This window comes from Pteronotus mesoamericanus, unplaced genomic scaffold (assembly GCF_021234165.1).
Source record: "Pteronotus mesoamericanus isolate MK-2021 breed Mesoamerican mustached bat unplaced genomic scaffold, CSHL_Meso_final scaffold_85, whole genome shotgun sequence".
Classification (NCBI taxonomy): Eukaryota; Metazoa; Chordata; class Mammalia; order Chiroptera; family Mormoopidae; genus Pteronotus; species Pteronotus mesoamericanus.
This window is the reverse complement of record NW_026555329.1, coordinates 70098691-70123364: the sequence shown is the minus strand read 5'-3', so window position 1 is coordinate 70123364 and position 24674 is coordinate 70098691. Positions and strand designations below refer to the sequence as shown.

Genomic DNA, 24674 nt, shown 5'->3' with positions numbered 1-24674 from the left:
CCAGCTGCAAAGGAGACTGGAAAAAGTAGTTTCTGACTGGCAAGCTTTTTACTTATCTACAGTGTTTTATTGTGGAAGAGAATGTGTCTCAGCATCTAGTAGCCTTTGACGCCCCTGTCATGTGCTAGGAATGGTGCTAGTGCCGGGGACAAGGCAGTCCATGCACTCAAAAGGCTGTTCTAGTAAAGTGTTTCCTCCTGGTGCAATGAGTAAGTAACAGGGTCCAAGTGTGGATTAGTCCCCTCAAACTAGAGTGTTTAGATATGCAAGTCTCTCATCTTTTAAAAATGATATTAATGTCTATGGACATTCACATTCGAATAAAGCCACCAATGACATTGCTCTAGAGTGAGAATTGGCAAACTCTTGCCTGTATTTGTAAATAAAGTTTTACTGGAACACAGCCACGACCCTTTATTTTCTTTTAGTCTATGGCTGCTCTCACACTACAGCGAAGTTGAATAATTTTAGAAGTTTGTATGGCCCACAAGGATGGCAGTATTTCCTAGCTAGCCCTTCATAGGAAAACTTGGCCAAGCCCTTCTCTAGCCTGAGGTTCACAAACAATTCTTGGCGGTGGGTGCTTGGTAAAGGTATTTCACATGATCTAGGTTGATCCAAGGAAACACCCAAAGTTAGGCTCCTCCATCACCAAGGGAGGAAAAACAAGTGGGGTAAGGAAACTATTTATTCTAGGGACTGAATAATAATTTAAATTTCTTCTATGGCCAGGCACTATGCCAGACATTTAGATATATTATTCTATTTAATTCTCTCAAGACTCCACAAGGAAGGAATCACAGCTCAGCTTTGCTCTAAATAAAACAATACCATTGATGTGTACATTTTGACTAGCAGGTCAAGGTAACCTCCATTCTAGATCCAACTTTTCAATTTATTAGCATTTTGGTATTTGGCAATTCATTATGCTTCTTTGGGGCTCAATTTTCTCCCTTTTGGAACATAGGAATAACATACCTGCTCCTCCTGTCTTACAGGGTTGTTGTGAGGAGAGTAAAGTGAGATAAGGTATGTGAAAGAATTCAGTAAACTAATATCAGGTAGCTGTTGCTGCTGATACCCTAAAACATAGTGGCTTATAATAAAAAACAGTCATTCAGCCTATGGTTTTGTGGGATGGCCAAACCATGTGGTCTGGCCTAGCTCCATTGATCATTGCTGGCTTCACTCAGGCATCCATTGTGAACTGGCAAGTTGGCGAGTGGATGGGTGATCTAGGATGGCCTCAAATCACGTGCCTGGTGCTTGTCAAGCCTTAGGTTTAGGTAACAGGAGTGACTGGGTCATGTGTATCTCATTATCCAGGAGGCCATCTTGGGCTCCTTCACGTGGTAGCCTCAGGGTTCCAAAAGAAGACAAGTTCCACTGTACACATGCTTTTCAAGTCTCTGCTTGTGCCACAGTTCCTGATAGCCCATTGACTGAGCCCAGAATCAGGTGGCAGGGCATTCAAAGTTTCATGGTAAGGAAGCTCAGATTCAGGACAGATTCAGAGTAGAAGAATTTATGGTGATTTTTGCAACCGACCAGACCGTTGCCCATTGGGATAGCAACAGCAGATGCTCTAGCACTCAGTGACTAATATCACTGGTTGGAGCTGCAGGTGACTGTGCCCAATGGCAGGGCATTAGAGTCCTTGCTGGATCCATCCCATACTATGTTTTGGGTGTTATTGTCAGCTGAGTGGTGTTCCAAGCCTGGCCTTTTTAAAGAATATGTGAAGTACTGATGTCCTTTAATAAATTCCCTTTCTGTTTAGATTAGCTAGAGTTGTTTCTACCTAAAAATCCTGACACTGAAAGTTTTCTAAGGCTGGAACTCTGTGGCTTTAAATACCCATGCTGAAGAGGGCAAAATTTTTGTTTTGTTTTATTTTATTTTATTTTATTTTGAAAATAAATGTTTAGGTCACCTACTCCTATGTATGTATTCATATAATCCAGTTAGGTTTTAATACACAAGCTCTGGACTCCCCAAATATCAAAGCAGGTGGTCTGAGAAAAGAAGGAAAGCAAGCTCCATTTCTTCCCACTTAGAAAAATAACCACTTAAATTTTGAGAGAAAAATCTAAGCTCTCTAGCTCCACTCAGTGTCCTGTTGAACTTATGTGGCACCATATTCCTTTGTAGGAGAATGAAAGTTAAAGTTGCTCACGGTAGCTTCATTGGACAACCTTATTCTTTGTCCAATTTTAGATGGACATCTCAATTAAAAAATTTTCAAACCAAAAGCAGTGTGGAATAGGGGCCAAGAGCATGGGCTATGCCTTGATTTGAATCCTGCTGCAGCTATATGTTACCTCTGTGACTCTGGGCTGTTACTCAGCTTTTCTGAGCCTCCTCGGTAAGATGAGGATAATCAAAGTGTTTGCTTCATAATAATACTGTGATGATTTCACAAGAGCTATCCCTGGTTTAATTTGCCATTAGAAAATGACCCTTGGGGGTAATTCATAACTGATGATAAAATTTAAAATCAACATTTTAAATATGGTACTTTTGCCTGACTTCAAGTCATACAAACAGCTATCGTCATTTTCCTTTCATTGCAATGATTATCACATCATTTCCAGAAGTGCAGCATTCAGACATACAGAAGTCTTCCTCTTAATCTCTTTCTTTTTTATTGTGGTAAAACACATATATCATTAAGTTTACCATCTTAACTATTTTAAGTGTACAGTTCAGTAGCATTAAGTATATTCACATTTTTTGTGCGACAGATCTCTAGAACTTTTTCATCTTGCAGAACCAGAACTCTGTGCTCATTAAACACTAATTCTCCCTCTCCCCAGCCCTTGACAACCATTTTTTAAGTTTTTGCTTTTATGATTTTGACTTAGGTACTTCATATCAGTGGAATCATACAGTATTTGTCCTTTTGTAACTGGCTTATTTCACTTAGCAGAATTTCCTTGAGATTAATTCATGTTGTAGCGTGTGCCAGGATTGCTTTCTTTTTTAAGACTGAATAATATTCCATTGTCTGCGTATACCACATTTTCTTTCTCCATTCATCTGTCAGTGAACATTTGGGTTGCGGCCGTCTCTTGGCTATTTTGAATAATGCTGCAATGGATGGGTGTGTCATTATCTCTTTAAAATCTTGCTTTGAATTCTTTGGAATATATACCTAGAAGTGGGATTGCTGGATCATATAGTAATTTTATTTTTTATTTTTTAAATCTATGATAGATATAATATCTGCATTGTTTATCATAGAGGCTACACCATTTTACATCCCTCCAACAGTCACAAGGGTTCCAATTTCTCTGTATTCTTGGCAATACTTTTTATTTTGTGTTCTTTTAATAGCAAACATTCTAATGGGCGTGCAGTAATAAGATATCTCATTGTAGCCTTATATTTCTATTATAATTAGTGATATTGAGCATTTTTTTATGTGCTGGTTGGCCATTTGTATATCTTATTTGTAGAATTGTCTCTTCAAGACTTTAGCCTATTTTTTAAATTGGATTATTTTGTTATTGAGTTGTAAAGTTTCCTTACATATTTTTAATATAATCTCTTACCATATATATTATTTGCAAATATTTTCTCCCATTTCATATGTTACCTTTTCACTTTGTTGTTTCCTTTGATGAACATAAGTTTTAAAGTTGGATATAGTCCCATTTGTCTATTTTTGTTCTTGTTGCCTGCACCTTCTGTGTCTTACCCAAGAAATCATTGCTAAACCCAATGCCCTGAAGCTTTCCGCCTATGTTTTCTTCCAGGAGTTTAAAGGTTTCTAACCCATTTTGAGTTAATTTTCACACATGGTGCAAGATAAGGGTCCAACTTCTTTTGCATGTGGGTATCCAGCTTTCTCAACACAATTTGTGGCAGACACTGTCCTTTTCCCACTGTGTAGTCCTGGCACCTTTGTCAAAAAATCATTTGGCCATATATGCAAGGGTTTATTTCTGGGCTTTCTGTTCTTTTCCTTTTGCCTATATATCTATCTTTGTGCCAGTCCCATACAGTCTTGATTACTGTTGCTTTGTAGTGTTTCAAAACCAGGAAGTATGAAGTCTCCAACTCTGCTAATCTTTTGCAAAATTATTTTGACTACTCAGGGTCCCTTCAGATTCATTTATAGGATTTTTTTCTGTTTCTGCAAAGAATGCAGTATTTTATTCTTTTTGATATTATAATAAATGAGACTATTTTCTTAATTTCCTTTTCATTGTTATCATTGGTGTATAGAAACACATGTGATTTTTGTGTTAATTTTGTATCCTGAGGCTTTGTTGAAATCATTTCTTAAATTTAACAGGTTTTGTGGAATCTTCAGGATTTTCTACATATAAGATCATATAATCTATGAACAAAGATAATTTTACTTCTTCCTTTCCAATTTGGGTGAGTTTATTTTTGGTATCAGAGTAATGCTGGCTTCATAGAATGAGTTTGGAAGTATTCCCCCATCTTCAGTTTTTGGAAGAGTTTAAGAAAGATTGGTATTAATTCTGCTTTAAGTGTTTGGTGGAATTCTCCAGTGAAGCCATCTGGTCCTATCCTTTTTTTACTGGGAGGCTTTTGATTACTGTGTCATTCTCCTGGCTAGTTACAGGCCTATTGGGATTTGTTTATTTCTTATGATTCAGTGTTGGTAAATTGTATATTTTTGGGAAAATATCCATTTCTCCTAGGTTATTCAATTTGTTGGCATATAACTATTAACAGTAGTCTGTTATAATTCTTTTTATTTCTATGGCATGAGAAGTAATGCTCCCTCTTTCACTTCTGAGTCTCATCCCTTATCTTTCTCTTGGTCTAGCTAAGAGATTGTCAATGTTCTTATCTTTTCAAAACAAACAACTCTTGGTTTTGTTTTTTTCTATTGTTTTATATTTTCTATTTCATTTATCTCTGCTCTTAGTTTTGTTATGTCCTTCTTTCTGACAAAGTTTGGTTTAGTTCTTTTTCTAGTTCCTTGAGATGTTAAATTAAGTTGATTTGAGATCTTTTTAATGTAAGCATTTGCTGCTATAAACTTTCTTCTTTGTACTGCTTTCACTTTATTTTATATGTTTTGTTACATTGTGTTTTCATTTTATCTCTGAATATCTTCTGACTTCCCTTGTTGATTTATTTTTTGGATCATTTTTTAAGAGTGAATTGTTTATTTCCACATTTTAGTGGAATTTCCTGTTTTCTGTTATTTCACTTTATTCCATATAGTCAGGGAAGATACATGATTTTGACCTTAAATTCATTAAGACTTGGTTTGTGGCTTAACATGTGGTCTGTCTTGGAGAATGTCCCATGTGACTTGAGAAGAATGTGTAATTTGCTCTTTGGAGGTAGAGTGTTTTGTGTATTTCTGTTAAGTCCAATTGGTCCAACTGTGTTGTTCAAGTCCTCTGTTTCCTTATTGATCTTCTGATTGTTCTATCCATAATTGAGGGGAGTTATTAAAGTCTGCTACTCTTTATTATGTTGCTATCCATTTCTCCCCTTAGGTCTCTCAATAATTCATATATCTGGGAGCCTTCATCTCTTTAAATATGATAGGATTTGCAATTCTCACAGGGGTTATATTTCACAATAGTGGAACGTAAATGTTGCCTTGGAGAGACTGTATGTTCAAATGGCTGAAGATCTTCAGTGGCAGTGAGGGCTTGGGCCACTCTCCTGCTTAGAAGGCCTTCCATATCATCATGACCCAACCTAGTTTCCTTCTACTTCTCCAATCCCACCTCTTGATGTTTCACTGCCCATTACTGTGCTGAAACTTCCCTGATTGTAGCTGTTGTGTTTTTAAACCACCCTTTTCTGCCTCCGCACACACATGTTCAAGTATGCGCACACAGAGACACATGCACTATATTATTCAAGGTGTAGTACATGAAAACTTTTCCGAGGAGACTTTCATAACCATCCTGATGTTTGGTGGTTTTCGTCATATAAAATAGCTTTACAGATTTTAAAATATTTTTTGTTAGAAAAGTATATTTGTCAACATATATAAAACACATTAAACATTTTATATGTTTGTTAGCTTGATTGATGTGTTAAAATGTTTGGGCAAATAGTACGTGTGTCTCCACTGTGATCTTGAATGGGTCTCGCAGACATTCAGGATGGGCCTGGAGGGAAGTTATATGAACAGAATTATTTATTATAGCAGAACACTGAAAGCATCTATTTTTCCTCTTTGGAACATTTAAGTTCTATCCAAATGAAGGAACAGTATTTATCCATATATTAAAATTGTTTGAAGCTCATGAAAAATGAAGAAATGCTTATGATGAAGAGAATACAAAATGGAATGTAAATTAAGATTATACATGAAAAATGCATATAGAAACAAATAGTTCTCAAGATGGTAAGATTAAGGAATCTTTTCTACATATTTTCAAATTTCAAAATATTCATGCTGCTACATTTAACTCCATAATTTGAATAAAAAGCAAGAATACGGCTCCTTAAGTAACCTGTTTCCACACCATTATAGCCTCGGCTAATGGAGAAAGGCTCTGAGCTGAATGGCTCTGCAGCCTCCTTTGCCCTCCTGTCTACCAGCAGCAGAGTTTCCATCTCTGCTTCATGGTGGGAAGTCAGCCATGGAGCACAGTAGAGGTTAAAATCAAGTATCTGCTAAACAAGAAATATTTTAAAGAATAAATCCATTAAAATGGACAGTTTAGCACTCGAGAGGTGAATCTGTGAAATTCTAGAGTAAATCTGCACGACATCGCCAGCTTCATGAAACGGAGGACCGACGTCATTCAATTCTCCTGCCATTGAAGAGGAGACAAGGGAACAAGTGAGATCCAGCATCAGTGAGACCCAGGGCTAGCGTGGGGGTCGGGGGAAGGCTGGGGCTGTGGCTAAGAGTCCTTCAGGAAGACAAAGAAAAGAGGGCAAGGTGGGTGGGGCGGGCAATGGAGGGGAGAACAGTGCGAAGGCAGAGCCTTGAAAGGGTGCTGGTGTTGCTGAGTCTGCACGAAGTTCTGTGTGGTCACCCTGACAGGTCTTGCGGAGCAGAACTGGAGATAGGAAGACCAACCAGAAGACTGCTGAAATCTTTAAAGAGAGAAAAGGAGGGGGTGTGACTTAAGGCCTGAGTAGTGAAGATAAAGAGGAAATGAATTTGAAAGGTACGAGGAGAGAGAATCCGCAGGACCCAATAATGAATTGGAAGAAAAGTCAAGGCTGATGGCCGGGATGATGGCTGGGCACCTGAGTGTTTAAGTAAGATCACCATTGCTGGACAAGTCTCCAGAAATCAACAAGGACTTGGAATTAGTTTATATTTTTTATTTTAAACTGCCTCTTTCCCAGGTTGCAATCCCATAGGGTTCCACGGTGATTTATTTTTACATTTTATGTTTACGTAAGCTGAGCTCTGTAGTTACATAATTAGAGGAAAAAATCCACAATCAAATCCAGGCCTTTTTAGGTGTGACCTTTTGTAAATAGCCAGACCTAAGTTTGCAGTCAAATTATGGTCATTTATGAATAAATACTGACCCCCAGTGTTTAAGTGCAGAAATAAAGATTATAAAATACCAAGCTTCCTGGGAGAGTATGTGGAACTCCAGCTACAAATAATATTCCCTGCACTTCAATTCAAAAACCCTGGGGTGCTTCCGTAATAAAAATACTGACTAGCTAACTGCTGGCAGGTGGCTGTTCGGACAAGTCTAACAAATATTCTATAGAACAAGTGTCAGCATGGATTACATGGTCTCACTCATGGGTGCATAGCTACGCGATGGCCTTTATCCTCCCTGCTCCAAGGTCCAGGTTCAACTACTCAAAAAAAATGGAGTAAGGGTAGATTTATTGCAATAAGTTTGACGAACGCAAACTCCAGCTCCAATTCCCACTTAAGTCAACATTACATCAAATAAGTACCCTCTCCAGGATTCAGGGCAGTGTGGTTGGCAAATATCCCCTTTTCAACAGCTGTGTGGCTAGAGCAAATTCATGAGAAATTTGTAAGTTAACTCTCCTTGAAGCAAAATAACCCCTTTAGTTGGAGTTGCTGCATCGTGAGAAAGTAACCGTATCACATCTTGGCCGACAGTTGCTGCAGTTGCTGTCGGGCGGCATCTATTTTCTGTAGATGGGAAACTAGGCGCTGACTCTTTAGGGACATGCCCCAGTCGCATCTGGGGCTACGCTGAAGTTTTTAGAAAGCTTAGCTTTGCAGAGAAGTAAATGAACAGGTTGCGCAATCAAGCTGTTTTGAAAAGGTAGAGCTTCCTTCACAAAAACAGGATCTTTTTCACGGAACTTGTTTTTAAAGTGAGAAGAGACTTAAGTAGCCAACCACGGACAATAAAGGCAAACCTTTAATGCCAACAGAATTCATTTGACTCGTTTTAAGCAACTAGCAGCTTTCATTTCAGACCATTAACCCTCAGCATTCCTAGTAGAAAGCCTATGGAGAAGCAATAGAAACCATGGATACAGGCTGGGCTATGACACGGGCAGAATGACACAGGCGATGTTTGTGAGGTGGCTGCTGCACAGACCTGAAACTCCAGGAGTCAGAGACCCAGAGATTAAGTAGAGTTTAAAAGACAAATGGTGGCATGAAGAAGGAATACCATGGTATGGCACTATTTATTCAACTACAGGTCAATGGTGATCATAATCCTGTTTATGATTTGTTGAACCAGCAGACAAGCTAATTGTTGGTCTGATGTGTATCTGTAGCCCCAAACGTAGTATAAATAAAATGAGTGTACAACTTGCCTCTTGACAAATATAACACAGACTTAAAAGTTCTTCCCTTACCTAACAGGGGCTGAGATTTCAAAAAGGATAAAAAGTATAGAAACCACTCATCTTTATCCACATGCTGCACATAACAAGGCAAGTTTGGGTGACTATACTCAATGCAAGTTTGTTTTAGTCATTTTTTAGTTCCTGTCATTATTTTTTCTGATTTTATTTTGAAAAATTTCAAGCCTACAGAAAAGCTGGAATAATACAATATTACAGTATAAATTCTTTTCTCAATTCATCGGTTATAACATTTACTATATTTGCTGTCTCTACATAGGGAAATTGTGTTGGCCAAACCACTGGAATGTGATTTGCAGACATCATGATACCTCACCTTTAAATTCTTCAGCCCCCAAATGTCCTTCACAACTTTTAATTAAAATGTCTAATTAAGGTGCAAATGTTAAAGCCTTAATCCCTGATGTGATGGAATTCAGAGGTGGGGCCTATGGGAGGTAATTAAGATTAGATTAAGATCAATGAGGTTGGATTCCCCAGGATGAGATCAGTGCTCCTGTGAGAGAAGGAAACCAGAGTCCCCTCTCTTTCTCCACTGGGTGAGGATACAGCAATAAGGTGTCAGAAAGAGGGCCTTCCTCAGGCATCAAACCTGCCAGCACCTTGATCTTGGACTTGCCAGTCTCCAGAACTGTGAGAAATAAATGTTTATAGTTTAAGCCACCTAGTCCGTGGTATCTCGTTATAGGAGCCTGAGCAGACTAAGACAAATGTTCTATTATCCATGACCATCATTCTTTTCTTTAATCTCAAAGTCTCCCAAATTTGGACTTGAAGCCAATTTTTGTGTCTCATCATCAGTCTTTGGGCATTTTCTTCTTTTCTGATTCAAGGTGTTCCAGGCTCACCTATACTCTATCTGCACCAAACCTGGAATCAACCAACAACTCTGTTTATGTGATACAGTATAGAGAAAGCAAGGTCAAAGGAACTAGGTTTGCTCCTAAGTACTAGGTATTGCTTCCAGGACTTTTCAGGGGACAGAACCAGGTCTGGGAGTGGGGAAGGAAGGAGTGAAATTGGGAAGAAAGAGGAAAATACATACACCTACACACATGTTCATACAAATATCTCCACTTCAAAACCAACAAGACAGGGTCCTTGTTTAATTTCCAAATCATCCCACATTATCGTGCAGAAGTCACACATAACAGACCAACAGCGACCAGAGACAACAGACTATATCCAAGTCAAGATTCAAACTGGACAACTTAGTAAGGGCTGAGTGTTGGTTCCTCTACAGTACTACGTTTGGGGCAGAAGACTAATGGTTTCCATTTTGGCTTATCAAAGCCTATGTTATTCCTTTTCAAAATCTATGCCGTTTGACGTTTGGCATTTGTTTCAAAATAACCCAGCAGGGTGGGGAGAAGGGCGTGACGAGAGAGTTTACCTTTAAAATACTGTCAAAGGAATTTAAGGTCCCAAAATCTTAACACCAACCTATAGTAGCTAGATTATCCTCCAATAAATAAAAATTTATTGTGGACAGAGTGGCTTTAATCCTGCCTATTATTTTGCCAAATAACTTTGTCATTAGAGGGAGACTGAATGATTACAATATTCTTAAATTTTGGATGTTTCCTATTCCCTTGGGATCAGTGGTTTAAATTCCCCTCATAGTCCAATGTGAAAACCTTAGGCTACAGCATAATGTGGTGTCTGCCCAGCCAGGTCTGCTGTCAGGCAAGGCCTGGTTTAGTGCCACGAATGGTGTTACAAAAGTGAGCCAAAAACTTGCAAAATACAATTATGCAAAACACAAACACAGGAAACATGATCAAGACCTGAAATAATTTTGTTGTATTTCTGAGGGAAGAACCTTTGAAAGGCTTTCTAGGTAAGAGGGAAGGTTGAACTTTGAAAAGAATCTTATCACTTGTAAAAGGCTAAGAATGAACTAGAAATGGCCCTGGGGGTAATGAAACCTTTGCCTAGTTAAGCTGTTTCCCCTACCCCATTTTGTTAAAAACAGAAAGGAGCTGGGAAAATAAAGAACTATATACACAATGGAAAGTGGAGGAAGGTACTTGACCTCTAACTTCTCCCTTTCCTGGGGGTGGCAATATGACCAGGAAGATTTTTGCTTTAGCCACCAAGTTGGTCAACTGTTGCCCAATGGGTATTGCCTTTAACAGGCTCACACAATGATCAAAAAGAGCCTTTCAGCCCCCTAAGCTATAGAGCACATGGAAGAGTCCCAGGCTAGAAGACGACCATTGTCATTGATGTGCACATGTAATAACTGCATTCTAATACAATGGTCATAGTCCAAGATCAGAAATCATCTGCGAAACAATCTGATTGAGCCTGGCAATAGCCAGATCACATTTTAAAAACCTTCCTTGCACATCTTATTAAGGAAAAATAAGTGACATAATGCATAACTCATTCTAACCAAGGACGCTTTGTTAGTTCAGAGCTCAAGTTAAACGATGCATGAACCTCCATTTTCTGAAGCAGAACTACTGCTGCTGTAGAATTCTCAGCGTACTAAAACTCTAGGAGTAGCATCTTGCTACTGCCCTCACCTTGCCACCCTGGGACAGTCATTTCCGCCTGCACAGAGGGGACACGTATAGCTGGCTCCAGGGCAAGCCCACCCAGGCAACACGTTGGGCTGCCCTCTCCAAGGACCAAATTTCTAGATAAACTGTCTACCACGTAGTTAAAATAAAATTTAAAATCCACCCCTCCTTTCTTTTTTTGGTCCCAGCTTGACATAGAACATTTGGATGCCAAGTCAGGATGCAGGTTAGGCAACCTTCCAGATTCCTACATCAAAGATTGTGAATATCTTGTAAGCTATGCAAAGAAAACTGGTCCGCTCGGTGATCTAAGGTTGAGATGCTGGAGTTGTTAAAAATAATTTTATGTGTTTTCATGAATGTATCTTCATTTATTTCGGCCAAAATCTCAAAAACAATAAAAACAAATTGTATCAGAAAGCATCCAGAATTATCCCTACCTGAGAAAGTCTGCAAGACTCCGAAGCAATGGGGTGTGAGTACAGCTTTATGTGCAGAAGCACATCATGTTACCGAGAGTTGTCTGGGGGAGGGAGTGGCGGTGCTGGAAGTGGACATCTAGATACAGAACAAGGGAGAATCCAACTCTAGGATCTTGAGCTGCATTAAGACATGGTCACACTTGGGCTGGAAAATTCAGAGGCCAATTCCAGAGGTGAAGCTGTTCAAAAATGGTGTGAGCTGCAGCTTAACTTTGGAATTGCAGGAATATCTGGTAGTTGGTAGTTGATTCTGACCTCTGAATTCTAAACAGTTTCATTTGATTGAGCAGCTGGACTAAAAAGGACTAGAGTAGAGAGGCCCGTAGTTGGCCAGAAACTTAAAGCATGCACATTTCATGTTCTTATGCATGACAGACGTGGCTAGCTGTGAGCGAGCCAGGTGCATCTCTTTTGGTTTGTTTGTTTTTTTTCAGCCAACCTTCATCAGCCAATGCCCTGAGTCTTGATTTAAGGAGACCAAGCAGTGACAAGGGTTGTGGAATTAGTTTTCTTCTATGCCAGTTTTACTATAACATGGATACAAATAAGGTAATCCACCAATGGAAAGCCATAAAAAAATGGTAAATATCTCTAACAGCTATTACAGCTGCAAATGTTTTACATGACTTTATCCTTGAAATGTATGTTACTGGCTTTGAAATAAGGCAATAGTTTAAAGATATGACTTACATACCTAAAATTTCTAAAAATATATACTATGGAAAACAGTATCATTAAGATTGATAAACCATCAAGTCTGTCCTTGGCGTACGTTGGCTACTCTTAGCCCTCAGCAGATGAACAAATATATGTGTCAAGCTCCAGTATATCATATTCCCTGCTTGTGTGAATAAAATTATACCCACCACATTATAACTTCTCCCTGACACCACCCTTCAATTTATAGAGAATTAGGAGTGCCTACATGTTGAAAAAAGATGCAGAGAAAGACATGAGCAGAAGACCAGTTCGGGCCTTTATCTAATATTTATGAATCATATCGAGATACTTGGGGCTACCATTTTTGGTCACAGAACTTTATTCTTAAACCAATTTTAGGAACACAAGGATTAAGTTTCAAGAAACAAAACTTTTAAAAAGAGAACACAAACAGCTACATTTGTCTATGTGCTGCTAATTCTGGCTGCCAAAGAGGAATCCCACCAAATGTCAAACAAAGGAGTCTCTGGACTGGAGACAAGGCAAAGGGCCTTGCTGCTCACTGCTGGCTCTCTTGGAGGACCCATCTGTGGCTTTCCCGTTTTATGGGCCTCTCATCTTACCTATCAAAACATCCCTTTTCCTGGAGGAAAAGACTAGTAATAAATACTTAAGTATAGCGTATTACCTAATATCCTTTCCTATCATCCCAGAAAGTCTTAGTAAATATAAAAGCGAACTACTTATTGGAGAAGTAATACCTGTCAGTGTAACTCAATAATGATCTACCAAATGGTGAATACATTAAACTCCACCTACACGATCCCTCTCCCACTCAGAAACTTAAGACTTTGATTAAGCCCCAGCTGGTTACTACTTTAGTGACTGATTCAAACAGGGTTAGCAGGAGAGCTAATCCATAAGGCTATGACATAACCACTCAGGCACCCTAAAGTCTTCAGCTGGGCCAACCTAAGTTACTTCGTTACCTATACAAACTTCACCCCACAGCCTAGCTCTGGAAAAGTCAGAGAGTAAGAGAGAAAAAGAGAGAGAGAGAGAGAGCGAGAGACAGACAAAGAGGTATCAGCACCTATAACACACCGCATGCCACTCCTTCGTGTAGCTCTTCCTATCTAGCACTCGGGAAAGGCTATTTTTCAGCTCTTTTTCACTTTCCCTTGATCCTCTACTTTCTTAATGGCCGCTTGGATAGCCTCTTGGTCACCCAGGAACCGGTGAGGCCCGACAGTGTGCAGATTCTCGTCCAATTCCAGGAGAATGGGGACGCCAGTAGGAAGAGTGATGTTGATAATGTCTTCATCGGAGATACCTGTAGATCGAGAGAGGAAGGAACAAGGCATTAAGGCCGACCCAGGAGGAAGTGCTGTTTAGTTGCTTAACTGCACGCTTACTTAGCCCCAGATTAACTGCCTGTCGGTGCCAGATACTGTGAGGGATTCTAGCTATAGTTTCTGGAAGCCAAGAACTTCCCAGAAGTGAAAAAATTAAAATAAAACCCAAGACAGAAATTAACATCACTTCCCCTCTTAGGACAGTAAATACCTTTTGGGACAACCTGTTCCTGGCTGTTTCCCATCTAAATCCTAAAAGAATGAAAATTATTCTCTCTGTGCCCACACTTGTGTTACTGATTTTGCACATGAATCAGTCTTGAAAAATCTGGAAGGGAACTAGGAGGGTTTTCTGATTTTTTTCCCTTTTATATAATGTCCCCAGGCTGGCTAAAATTAACCTCTAAGTCTAGTTCAATAGATTAGAATGTGGTCGGTTTTCCAACTCTGCATGAGCTGCGATCGCCTGGGCGTGGGGCGCACTTCCCTGGCTTCTCAGGACGCGCAATGAGGGGGGATCAGGAAAGGACTGCGAGGGGTGCCCTGCAAACGGGCCTCACTCTCCTACTGTCCCTTATTGTCCCAACTAACAGGACAGGAAGGTATGTGTAATGGACAAATTACCTTCGATTCTTTTAAAAATAAGCTAAATTAGAGGTGGTTCAACTTTGACCAGAAAAGTTGGAGTTGGAGTAAGGCTATAATAGTTGCAGTGGTAGTGAAAGTATTTTTATTATGATGATTACATTTAACAATAAACAGTTAGGATGTACTGGCTACAGTCTACATGCCAGATACTCTTTTAAGCACTTCCTATGTATTAACTCATTTAGTCATTGCTAGACTCCTATGAGGTTATAAGCCATTATTTTTCCATGTAATGCGCTGGCACGGGGAAGTTAGGGAACCAACTGAAGATCACACTGACACTAAGTAGCAGAGCCTGATTCAAACCCAGCTGTAACTACTGTACAACGTAATCTCTTCAAGCTCTTCTGAGTCCCAAATGGGCAAAGAGAAGGGAGGAGACAAGAGGCAGAGTTAAGCAAATTAAAAGGTAACTGAAACAATTCAAACTACCTATTTTAAAAACACACTTTCGTTACATAGGCTTCCGCATGCCAACCAAATGTTCTGTGCTATATTAATAGAAAGGACCGAGGTGGAGCCAGTTTTGAGGAAGAGTCTGATGGTTTGTCTTTACTGGGGAGGTGATGATGGCAGAAAAAGTTATTAGCAGCTGGTTCTCAATGTACTTTGCCATTTTAATTAGCCAGCGGTCATAACGATAGCACCAGCCGCAAATCACAGAATCATAGCACTGGATCCCAAGCACTAGGGTGATTCTTTACTGGAATTTCATTTCTAGACCCAGAAGAGCTCCCTGCGAACTCTTCAGCACAAACGGTGCACACTCACACGGCCGTGAAACCACGGACAGCGCCCGCGCCTCCCCTCCTCTACCAGCGCCCCCACCCCCCGCCCCAACATGCTAACTTGAGGCGAGTAACTTCTCTGGGCCTCCATTCCCTCTGACAAATTAAAAAAGAAACACACATGTAAAGGAGACACACTCATCCTTTACCATTGCAAAGGGTGTGGGGTAGGAGGAGTGGGCTTAGAAGAGAGCAGGAAAAAGTACAGAACAGTCAATGTTTCTTCTTTCCCTGCTACGAATTCTCTTCTAGGTAGGTGATTTAAAGGGGAGGCTAGTAAAACACTGCTTTGCCCTGCCAAGCCCCCTTCCCACACTGCAACCCTACACAAGATTGTCGTCTGAGACTAAAGCTGCCAAGAACAGATCAGTTCAGAACAGACGGCCAGCTGTTGAGCCGGGAGGATTCTAAGAGCCCTCTGGCTCCAAAAGGTCAGCTGTCAGCTGGATGCGCCGCAGCTGTTACACGCACCCCTTGAGAACAGCAGGGGCAGAATCCACCAGCGTGAGGTTTAGAGCCAGGTGACCACTGAGACCCTGGAACCCAGGAGTTCTCGCCCCAAATCCACGGGAAGCTCTCAAGGCCCAGCTCACTCGGCAAGCAGGAACTGAGGGCCTATGATATGCACAGCACCCTGGGGAAGGACATCTGCGACCTTGGCCAGGATTCTACCTCCACTGAACTACTTCTTCATTTATAAAAGGAGGGAGGATGGCCTCTCCAAGCACCAAAGTTCCTCTGTATTATTCAGAATGGTTATGAACAGCAAAGGCCTTTTAGAGGCATGAGAAACAGGGACGCTGACTGGTGTTTATACTCATCTATCATACAAAGACCATGTTTTATTTGTCCCCAGACTCTGTAAGCATATTGCTCACCGAATTGGAGAGAAAGATGGATTTTATAGATTTCTGCAATTGATCTAAATTTTCACTGCAAAAAACAATTTGGAAGGAGACAACAATTTAGTAAAAAGGACCATGTTTGACTTACATTTTCCAAGAGAAACAGAAATTATGAGCATTCACATCTATCAGCATCTCAGATTCACTGCTTATAGACTGTGGGCCTTTACAACATCACTGACGATTATAATACCTTTACAAATGTTTTTGGACCTAGGACTTTATTTTAAAATGACTAAGCTTCCACTTTCATTCAGTATTGTACTGGAGGTTCTAGCCAGGGCAACTACTCGAGAAAAAGAAATAAAAAGCATCCAGATTGAAAAGAAAGAAGTAAATTATCTCTTTTCAGATGACACTTGAACCATAAATGAGTTCAGCAAGGTTGCAGGAGATAAGATTAATGTATAAAATTAATTGTATTTCTGCCCTGGCTGGTGTGGCTCAGTGGATTGAGTGCCGACCTGCAAAACCAAAGGGCCGCCAGTTCAACTCCCAGTCAGGGCACATGCCTGGGTGGTGCGCCAGGCCCCCAGTAGGGGGCGCTGAAGAGGCAACTACACATTGATGTTTCTCCCTTTCTCTTTCTCCCTCCCTTCCCCTCTCTCTAAAAAATAAATTTCTAAAAAAATTAACTGTATTTCCATATAGCGATGAGCAAACCAAAAATGAAATTAAGAAAACAATTCTATTTATATTAGCAACAAAAAGAATAATATGCTTAGGAATAAATTTAACCAAAGAAATAAAAAAAAGTATACTCTGAACACTACAAAACAGTGTTCCCCCAAGTTAACATACAGATTCAACACAACCCCTATCAAAATTTCTACTGATTTTTTTTTTTTTTGCAGAATTTGACAAGCTAATCATAAAATTCACATGGCGATTCATGGCACCCAGAATAGCCTTCAATTTCACTCTTCAGTATATACCCAAGAGGAATGAAAACACAGGTCCACAGACGAACTTGTACACCAACCCTCAGAGCAGCATTATTCACAATAGCCAAAAAGTGGAAACAGGTTAAATGTCCATCAACTGGTGAATTAATAAATTAAATGTAGTATATCCATAGAGTGGAGTATTATTTGGCAATAAAAAGGAATGAAGTATTAATACATGTTAAATACTGATGAACTTTGAAAATACTATGCTAAGTGAAAGAAGCCAGTCACAAAAGACTACATACTGTACCATTCCATTTATGTGAAATGTCCAGAATATGCAAATTTATAAATAGATTAGTGACTGCCTCAGGCCAGAGGGAATGAGGCGACTGGTAAGTGACAGCTAGGTATAGAGTTTCTTTTGAGGGTAATGAAAATGTTCCAAAATCAACTGTGGCGATGGATGGACAACTCTGAGAATACTGAGAGCCAATGAACTGTATACTTTACATGAGTGAATTATATGGTATGTGAATCGTATCTCAATAAGGCTATTAAAAAAATACTAAACAAATCCAGAGAAGTTAAATAAAACTGCTCAAGTCACAAAACTGTTTAGGTAGTATATGTGGACCTGTTTTGTTTTGTTTTTTAATTCCCATATCCCAGGACTTCAACTCTGTTCACCTGACTCATCTATGGCTATTTCCACCAGAGCATAAGGAGAGAGTTGAATATTTATGTGAATGCACTGCCCTTGTGAAAGGTTGGGTGCTACCTGGATGTATAGACCAAGAGCAGAGTGAGCTTTTTGCACATCTTTGACAATCCAATATGGAGTCACTGTCAGCCATGACAGTTCTGTCAAGAGCTATGTCAAGACTGAGGTTATGGGGCGTAATGGGAATGTCCTGAGAGTGCCCAAACCACAAGTCTGCACGCTTGGATAAGGACTCCATACGGACACCAACACAAGCAGGGCCCCCTATTGGTGAGCTCTAGGAACTCAGAGCTCTGACCACCCAACACGTGAGTGTGGCTGTACCAAGGGCCACCCCTGGAGCCCTGCCAGACTTCCACTCCACCAGACGTGTGCTGCCACTGCAGCCATCTGGCTTGAGACCAACAACATCTCTCTCCTTGCAGACGGCAGAACTGCCCTAGGACTTCACACAGGACATGTGTTCTGCTTGCTTCTATCGCGTCATCTCCCCCTCTGTGTGTAAAATGTGTGTGACTCTATTGGCTTATTGCGGAGGTCTCTCCTAAAAAGCCTGGCATTGTGGAAAGACACAAATGTGTGTGAGTGACTCCTTTGGGGAGCGCGCCCTTGCTCGCAACACTGGACAGCAGTGCCCTGTGTTCTCGCGTTTCCAAGATTAGTAAAGGATCTGAACACATTCGTCTGATCCCCTTGAAACAGCTAACATACTACCGATGAGGTTTAGGGGTTGCAATGTGTGACCTTAGAAAAGAGTTCAGATCTGCCCAGACCTAGCAGGTCCTCTCTTTAATAGCACCACTCTCAAGCTCATGCCTATGGCTTAGATGTGTGGATCAAGTCAAAGAGCCAACTCAACAAAGGCCGTGGGAACTATAATTTTTGACCTACAAGGGAAGGAGAGCTCAACAAAAATAGAATATTTCCAATTAAAAAAAAAGTGACATTCCACTTTAATGACTATTCAAGCCATTCACACAGCAGGCTAATTACTTGCAAATATTTAAAATACTTAGACTGGTTAATAATCAGTCAATGAGACTTAAATTTTAAATAGCAAATTAGGAAAAACCACAGTGAAGCCATTGCTCAATTTGCTCAATTTGGCCTAAGTCACATTCTTTGTTCTCAGAAAGTTAAGCAAGCAGAACTCCTAAAGCCAGAATAATGCATCTGCACTGGATTAAACCAAACTGAATTAATACTATATTATGTAATATCGTGTTATGAACTCACTCACTGGAACATCCTATGAAAGTTAAAACTAGTGGCCAGAGATCACACCCTCTGTCTGATAACCGGCACAGATTTTTTTATACAGCACCCACAAATGTTCTGAAGGGAAACGTCACCGAGTTCTCATCCTGCCTCAGTCTTTCTCCATCGCTCCCCCTCTGTAGCTGCCCCCTTACAAACCACCAATCATTGCCTTCAGTTTTTGAATCTTCATGTAGGAGCTTCTGAGAGTTCACTGCAATCAATTAAATGATTGGGGCATTTCAAATAAGAAATAATAAAAGTTTGGTGGTGAGTATAAGGGGTAACAACTCAAGGCCAATATGAGGATAAATTCAAACTTCATTTTCTGCATGCGGGACCAACTTCAGAAAGTCACATCTGTACGTATAAGCCACCTCCCCCAAGTCACTGTAGCAGAAACAGGAACTACAGATGGATCACTGTAAATGTGCTACACTGACTACACTCTGACTTCTCTGTGCAAATGCTCCCTTCTCCCTCTACGATTATAAGCTCCTTGAACGTGAACCATGTCTATCCAACCCAGGATCACCCATGATCTTCAAATAGCGCCTTGCTCACTGCAAGAATGTAGTGTATGTTTGTTTGACTATAAGGACTGCTACTATAGAGTGATGGCTCCTGGGATCCATAAACTATTTAGCTATGTCATTCACTATTATAACTGTATGTATTATGTGTCTACTTTTTATATATAAATTAAGGTATAAAGAATAAAAAATGTTAACGAAAAACTTTAGTGCATAAAACCTATATATGAGAGCATTCTGAGGCCTTTTCAGAGGTACAGGTACTGGCTGAGTTTTAGAAAGAGATCAAAATGGAGACAGAAGCTCCTCAAAAGTAAGGACTTTGTGTGTCCAGTCCTAGGTACAGAATACTTATACCAAGAACAGTACCTGATTTAACAGACCCTCAGTACAGAGCCAAAATGAATGAATCTGAACTCTTTGGGCTTTCAAATCAAATCTAGTCTTTCATGGCTGAAGCCCTGGTTAAAGATTGTGTCCCCTTCATTACCTTACCACGAAAAAACAAAAGAACTGAAAAGCAAAAGGCTGTTTGCATGTAGTGCTAATACAGTAAAGCACATTCATTTTGTCTTCTATGTATTTTCTTTGGTTTTCTCCAAAGTATTTGCGCAAAACCTCTGAATATCAGGAAATAGGAGGAAAGACGTAGAGGGAGACAGATTTGTTATAGGACAAGAGGGAACTCTACTTCTAAAATGCATATTTGGGGGAGTTAGAAGAGAGGAAAACAGTTTTGACCGAATCATTCAAGTATGAGGTCCCACCCCCGCTTCACTTCCTCTCCTCATCAAGCAAGTCGCCATTCAAACCCCACCGGTGGGCATTTGTGATAAGAGTGCTGTATTCTTCTATTGCCCAAATAAGAGCTAACACGAGAAATTCTGAATTTTATAGACGATCTACCTATTTTTTAATTGCAATTCTTTAAAATTGGAATGCTATACATGTACAACATCAAGAAAGGCTGGGAACAAGTGGAAATGGGTTATCTGAAAGTCATAACACAATGACAGAATAAGAGCCTCTAATTCAGAATAAGGAAAAGAATCCATTCTACATTTAATTTTATAGTTGAATAGTCTACAACTTTTAAAAAGAAAGACTCCTATAAGTCGATTATTCTTACATATAAGAGAAGCCTTAACTATCCCACTAGGCTAGTAGTTGTTTCATAGAAGAGAGGCCTGAATTTGCTGCTTCTGAAAATATCACACGAAAATGCCAAAGGTGACTGCCTCGCCTGTGCCTGTCCCCACAGTGAATTCCAGCTGACCTTTCCTCCCTGATTCTCTAATTTCATCTGACCACTTCTGTGCCTTGTTATGTGTACAGCTGCACGCAATTTCTCAGGGATCAAGTCTGCCTTTCATGAGTCTCTTGCATGCCACTCTCATTCCAAACTTGAAGCTGCCTAGCCCTGCGCTTGAACCCAGACTAAACAATCCACTTCCGCTGGCGAGATGCAGACGGCATCCAGTGCCTCAGTTCAGGACCTGGCCCTGCCTTCAGCGTGGGCCAGCAGGAAACAAACAGGAAGTGACTATGCCAACCACCGAGAAAGAAACACACGCCTGTCTGGAGCGCTCCAGAACAGCTTGCTTTTGGATACTAAGTCTGGGTGCGGAGCTTTCAGGGCGGCGCCTTGTGACAAGTGTGTCTGAACCAGTGAGGGGTGGGCCCTGCTTCAGTCTGAACTTGTTAGCACAGCACAGTAACTGTGCTGCTGAAAATCAGTAGAGGAGTCCCTGCACTAGGAATTCTGTTATTATATAATATGACATGTCTGCTTTGAAGTCTTCTTTCTTCTAAAAGTATGAGGAACTACTATCAAGTTAAAAGTAAAACAATCCCAAAATTATACCTAATTTAAGAGCAAAGATAGTATATGAATAAGTAATTTCACAGGGTAAAGGCCATCCTGACCAGACAAAGCCTGTCCCCGGCACTGACATGGGGTCCCTGCGTGCGCAGCTCTGGTGCAAGAGGGCTACCGAGCCCCGAGGCCGCGGCTCCCGCCTCTCACTGTGCTCTGCTCCTGCTTTGACTCCAGGAGGCCCTTGGTGACCTACTCCCACCTAGACTAGGTGGTTGTGAAAAGGAAAAAGGACAGATGGGAGAGCCAATTAAGAATGGGGCTTAGATTTGGTGGCAAATGAGAAGAAATACAGGGGTCCGGCACAAATAACGTCCCTTTTTAATTCCAAAATCTTTTATTACAAAATCACAAGCATGTAATTCTGTAACATAATAGTGTCGCACTCAAGCACACCATACAACCTTTCAGGTGAAATGTTCAAATTAAAACTATAAATTCTTACACCCATATTATTACCCTACCAACCACCCTCCGGACCCTGTAGTTTGGGGGCAGAAAACCCTTTACTGCAGGAGCTCACGATCCTTACGTACAAAACTTCATGGTCCAGCAGCTTGTATGCAGCTTCCTATGAAGAAGGAAGAAGGACTCTCAAAGGAAATTCCCTGTACTGACCATGGTTTCGGCGCTCCATCAAGTCAGCCCCAATAGTTCCTGGAGTGCTGAAGAAAACACAATGAGACCCTCTAGTTTAGTCTTCACAGGCCCAGGGAGATGGACCTGGGAACTTTCATTGAATTCCACTAATCGACAGACTGATCTGGTCTATTATTTTGTACAACGAAAGGCAAGGTCCCAGTTAGAGCAATGGTCATTTCACTAGGTAAAGGCAGGTCTTTTAAAACTGAAGGACAATTTACATACAGTAAAGTTCACCCTTTTTGGCGTGCAGGAAAGTTCTATCATCCCCCAAAACGTCCTGTGCCCCCTTCACAGCCTACCCTTTTCCACCAATCTGTTTTCTGACTGAACAGCCTTACCTTTTTCTGAATGGCATAGCAATGGAATTATACAATGCATAATAGCTTTTTTTAAACATAGAAAACTTCTCACAAGTCTAGAGATATCAAGGAGTGTTTTTTCCTAAGGCCTCTCTCCTTGACTTGCAGATGGCTGTCACCTCCTTGTGTCTTCCTATGGTCTTCCCTCTGCGTGTGTCTGTGTCCAAATTTCCTCTTCTTAGGAGAACACCAGTCAAGTTGGATTAGGACCAGCCTAACGGCCCCATTTACCTTAGTCACCTCTTTAAAGTTTCTGTCAGCAGACCGGCTTAGCGATCCATGATTGATCAAATGAAATTTAAAAATATGGCCTAGATCCCCTAAAGACAGAGTAAAACAAAGTCTTGAACCATAGCTTTCCAGTTCAGAGCCTTGTGCTAGTTCCTATATTAAACAAGAACTGCACTTGGCACAAAGTATGCACTCAAAAAAAGGGCCACCTTGTATAGTGGTTTTAGGGAATGTCGCGCACAGGCTACAGTGTGAAGCCATTCACAGACTACAATGTCAGAGTAACAGAGTAATAATTTAACTCAGTTACCTGCATCAAGCTACTTTTCTATGGTTTACCTGCCAAGGATGTTCTTGACTTGGCTTCTTTTAACACAGTATTCCAAACAAAAAATAGATCAAGGGAAGGGCTATTTTTCTGGAAAAAAAAAAAAAGAAAAGAAAAGAAAAGAAAGAAAGAAAAACAAAAGAGCCCAGGTGGTTGTCGTGTGTAAAGACTCAGCGAACCAGGTTTGGGCAGAATTCATGACCCCATCTGATGATCGTGCTCATGGCCAAGTCATCTGAGGTCTGTCTAGGTTTCATTTTCCTTCAACAGCACCTGTGTTCTTTACCCTGAATGGAAGACGTGTCAGTCAGGATTGGACTGCCTATAGAGCAGCGTCGTAACACCGGACAGTTCAGAAACAGCACGATGTCTTAAGAATCAATACTCTGTTCCCGAGGTATATACAATCTTGAGAAGATGAGTAACACTAGAATACTCTTAGGAGGAGAGGTACTTTGAGATTTCAGGGTCAGCCAATAGTCTAATTAGTTATTTGAGTCATCAATCTTCCAACCCCAAAGTTCTAGTCTCTAAATAATAAGAAACTATTTTTATGATATGACACTGATTCTACCAGTTACCACACTCCCTCCCCACAGAAGGTAAAATGTTTTTTAAGTCTGTTAGGCAGTAAGACAACATAGGGAAAAACTGCCCCAGTTCTTTGAAAGATCCTGAGTTATAGGGGAAAATTTTATATAATCCTATCTAGAAAGCACGCTTAGGAATCAGATAAATCTATAACCACAAGCATTTTTACTTTGGTAATCAATGCAAAAAAATTATCAACTTCTGTGTTTATAGGACATATGGAATCTGGTCACATTCTCTTCAAGGATACTTTCTTAATATCAGAGAAAGCTAACATCTTTATAGTAGTAAGGCGACTGTGTAACTTATCCAAGCCAGAGTGCTTTTGAAAGTGAAAGGAGATGCTGTTGATAATTGTCTGGGATAAAAGATATTAACCAGAAAATAGGGTATGTGGTCCTATAACTTTAGAGTAAAAATAAATTGGTAATCAAGATGGTAAACTTAATGATGTGTTTTTAACACAAAAAACACAAACACAATTGGCAAGTATTTCTTCTTATAAAACAAAAATCTGTATTTTCCCCCTAAAGTAAGGAATATTCTCTTAACTTTTGGAGTCTCGAAAAGTGAGCATCCAAATTCGATGGAATGCTTTTTTAGACTGGGAATTTATCCAGTACCACGTGAAGCCTTGTAACTTGAGCTCCTGAGAGTTACACATGGCAAGATAAGAGGTCTAACGTCGGTATTCCCATTCCAGTGAGCATATATATTTAGAATAAACTTTAAAAGGGCTGAAATCTCACTAAATTAACAGAAATGTCATGGAAGAAATAACATACACTATTTCTTCTGATCTTCGAAAGTCACTCATGCTTAATTCTCACAGCTGTGACAGAGAATCCTTGGATCTTATTCTGCAAAATACACTACAAGAGAATTCTATTAGTGGGAAATGGCATTTAGAGGACTCCTAAAATAAGAGAGAATTAATTTGTAAAGTGATCCTAAAAGGTACTCCAGTCTTTTTCATGCACATGAAATAATTTCTTCCACATTAGGGCATGGGAGTAAATCACTCTAGGGAATCATAGCAACATCCAAGAACTCCACGAATCTTAACAGCGCCACCAGGGAGCACTACAGG

The 24674-nt window shown here is 40.3% G+C and overlaps 1 protein-coding gene across 1 annotated transcript in view; it reads right to left on the bottom strand.

The window, feature by feature from the left end:
- Positions 1-12818: 12818 nt before the first annotated feature.
- BPGM (bisphosphoglycerate mutase) overlaps positions 12819-24674 on the bottom strand; it is a 28341-nt gene continuing 16485 nt past the window's right edge. The window contains exon 3 of the mRNA XM_054563929.1: positions 12819-13790. Within this exon, the coding sequence (XP_054419904.1) occupies positions 13618-13790 (173 nt within the window). The 3' untranslated portion in view covers positions 12819-13617. The remainder of the gene's footprint in view (positions 13791-24674) is intronic.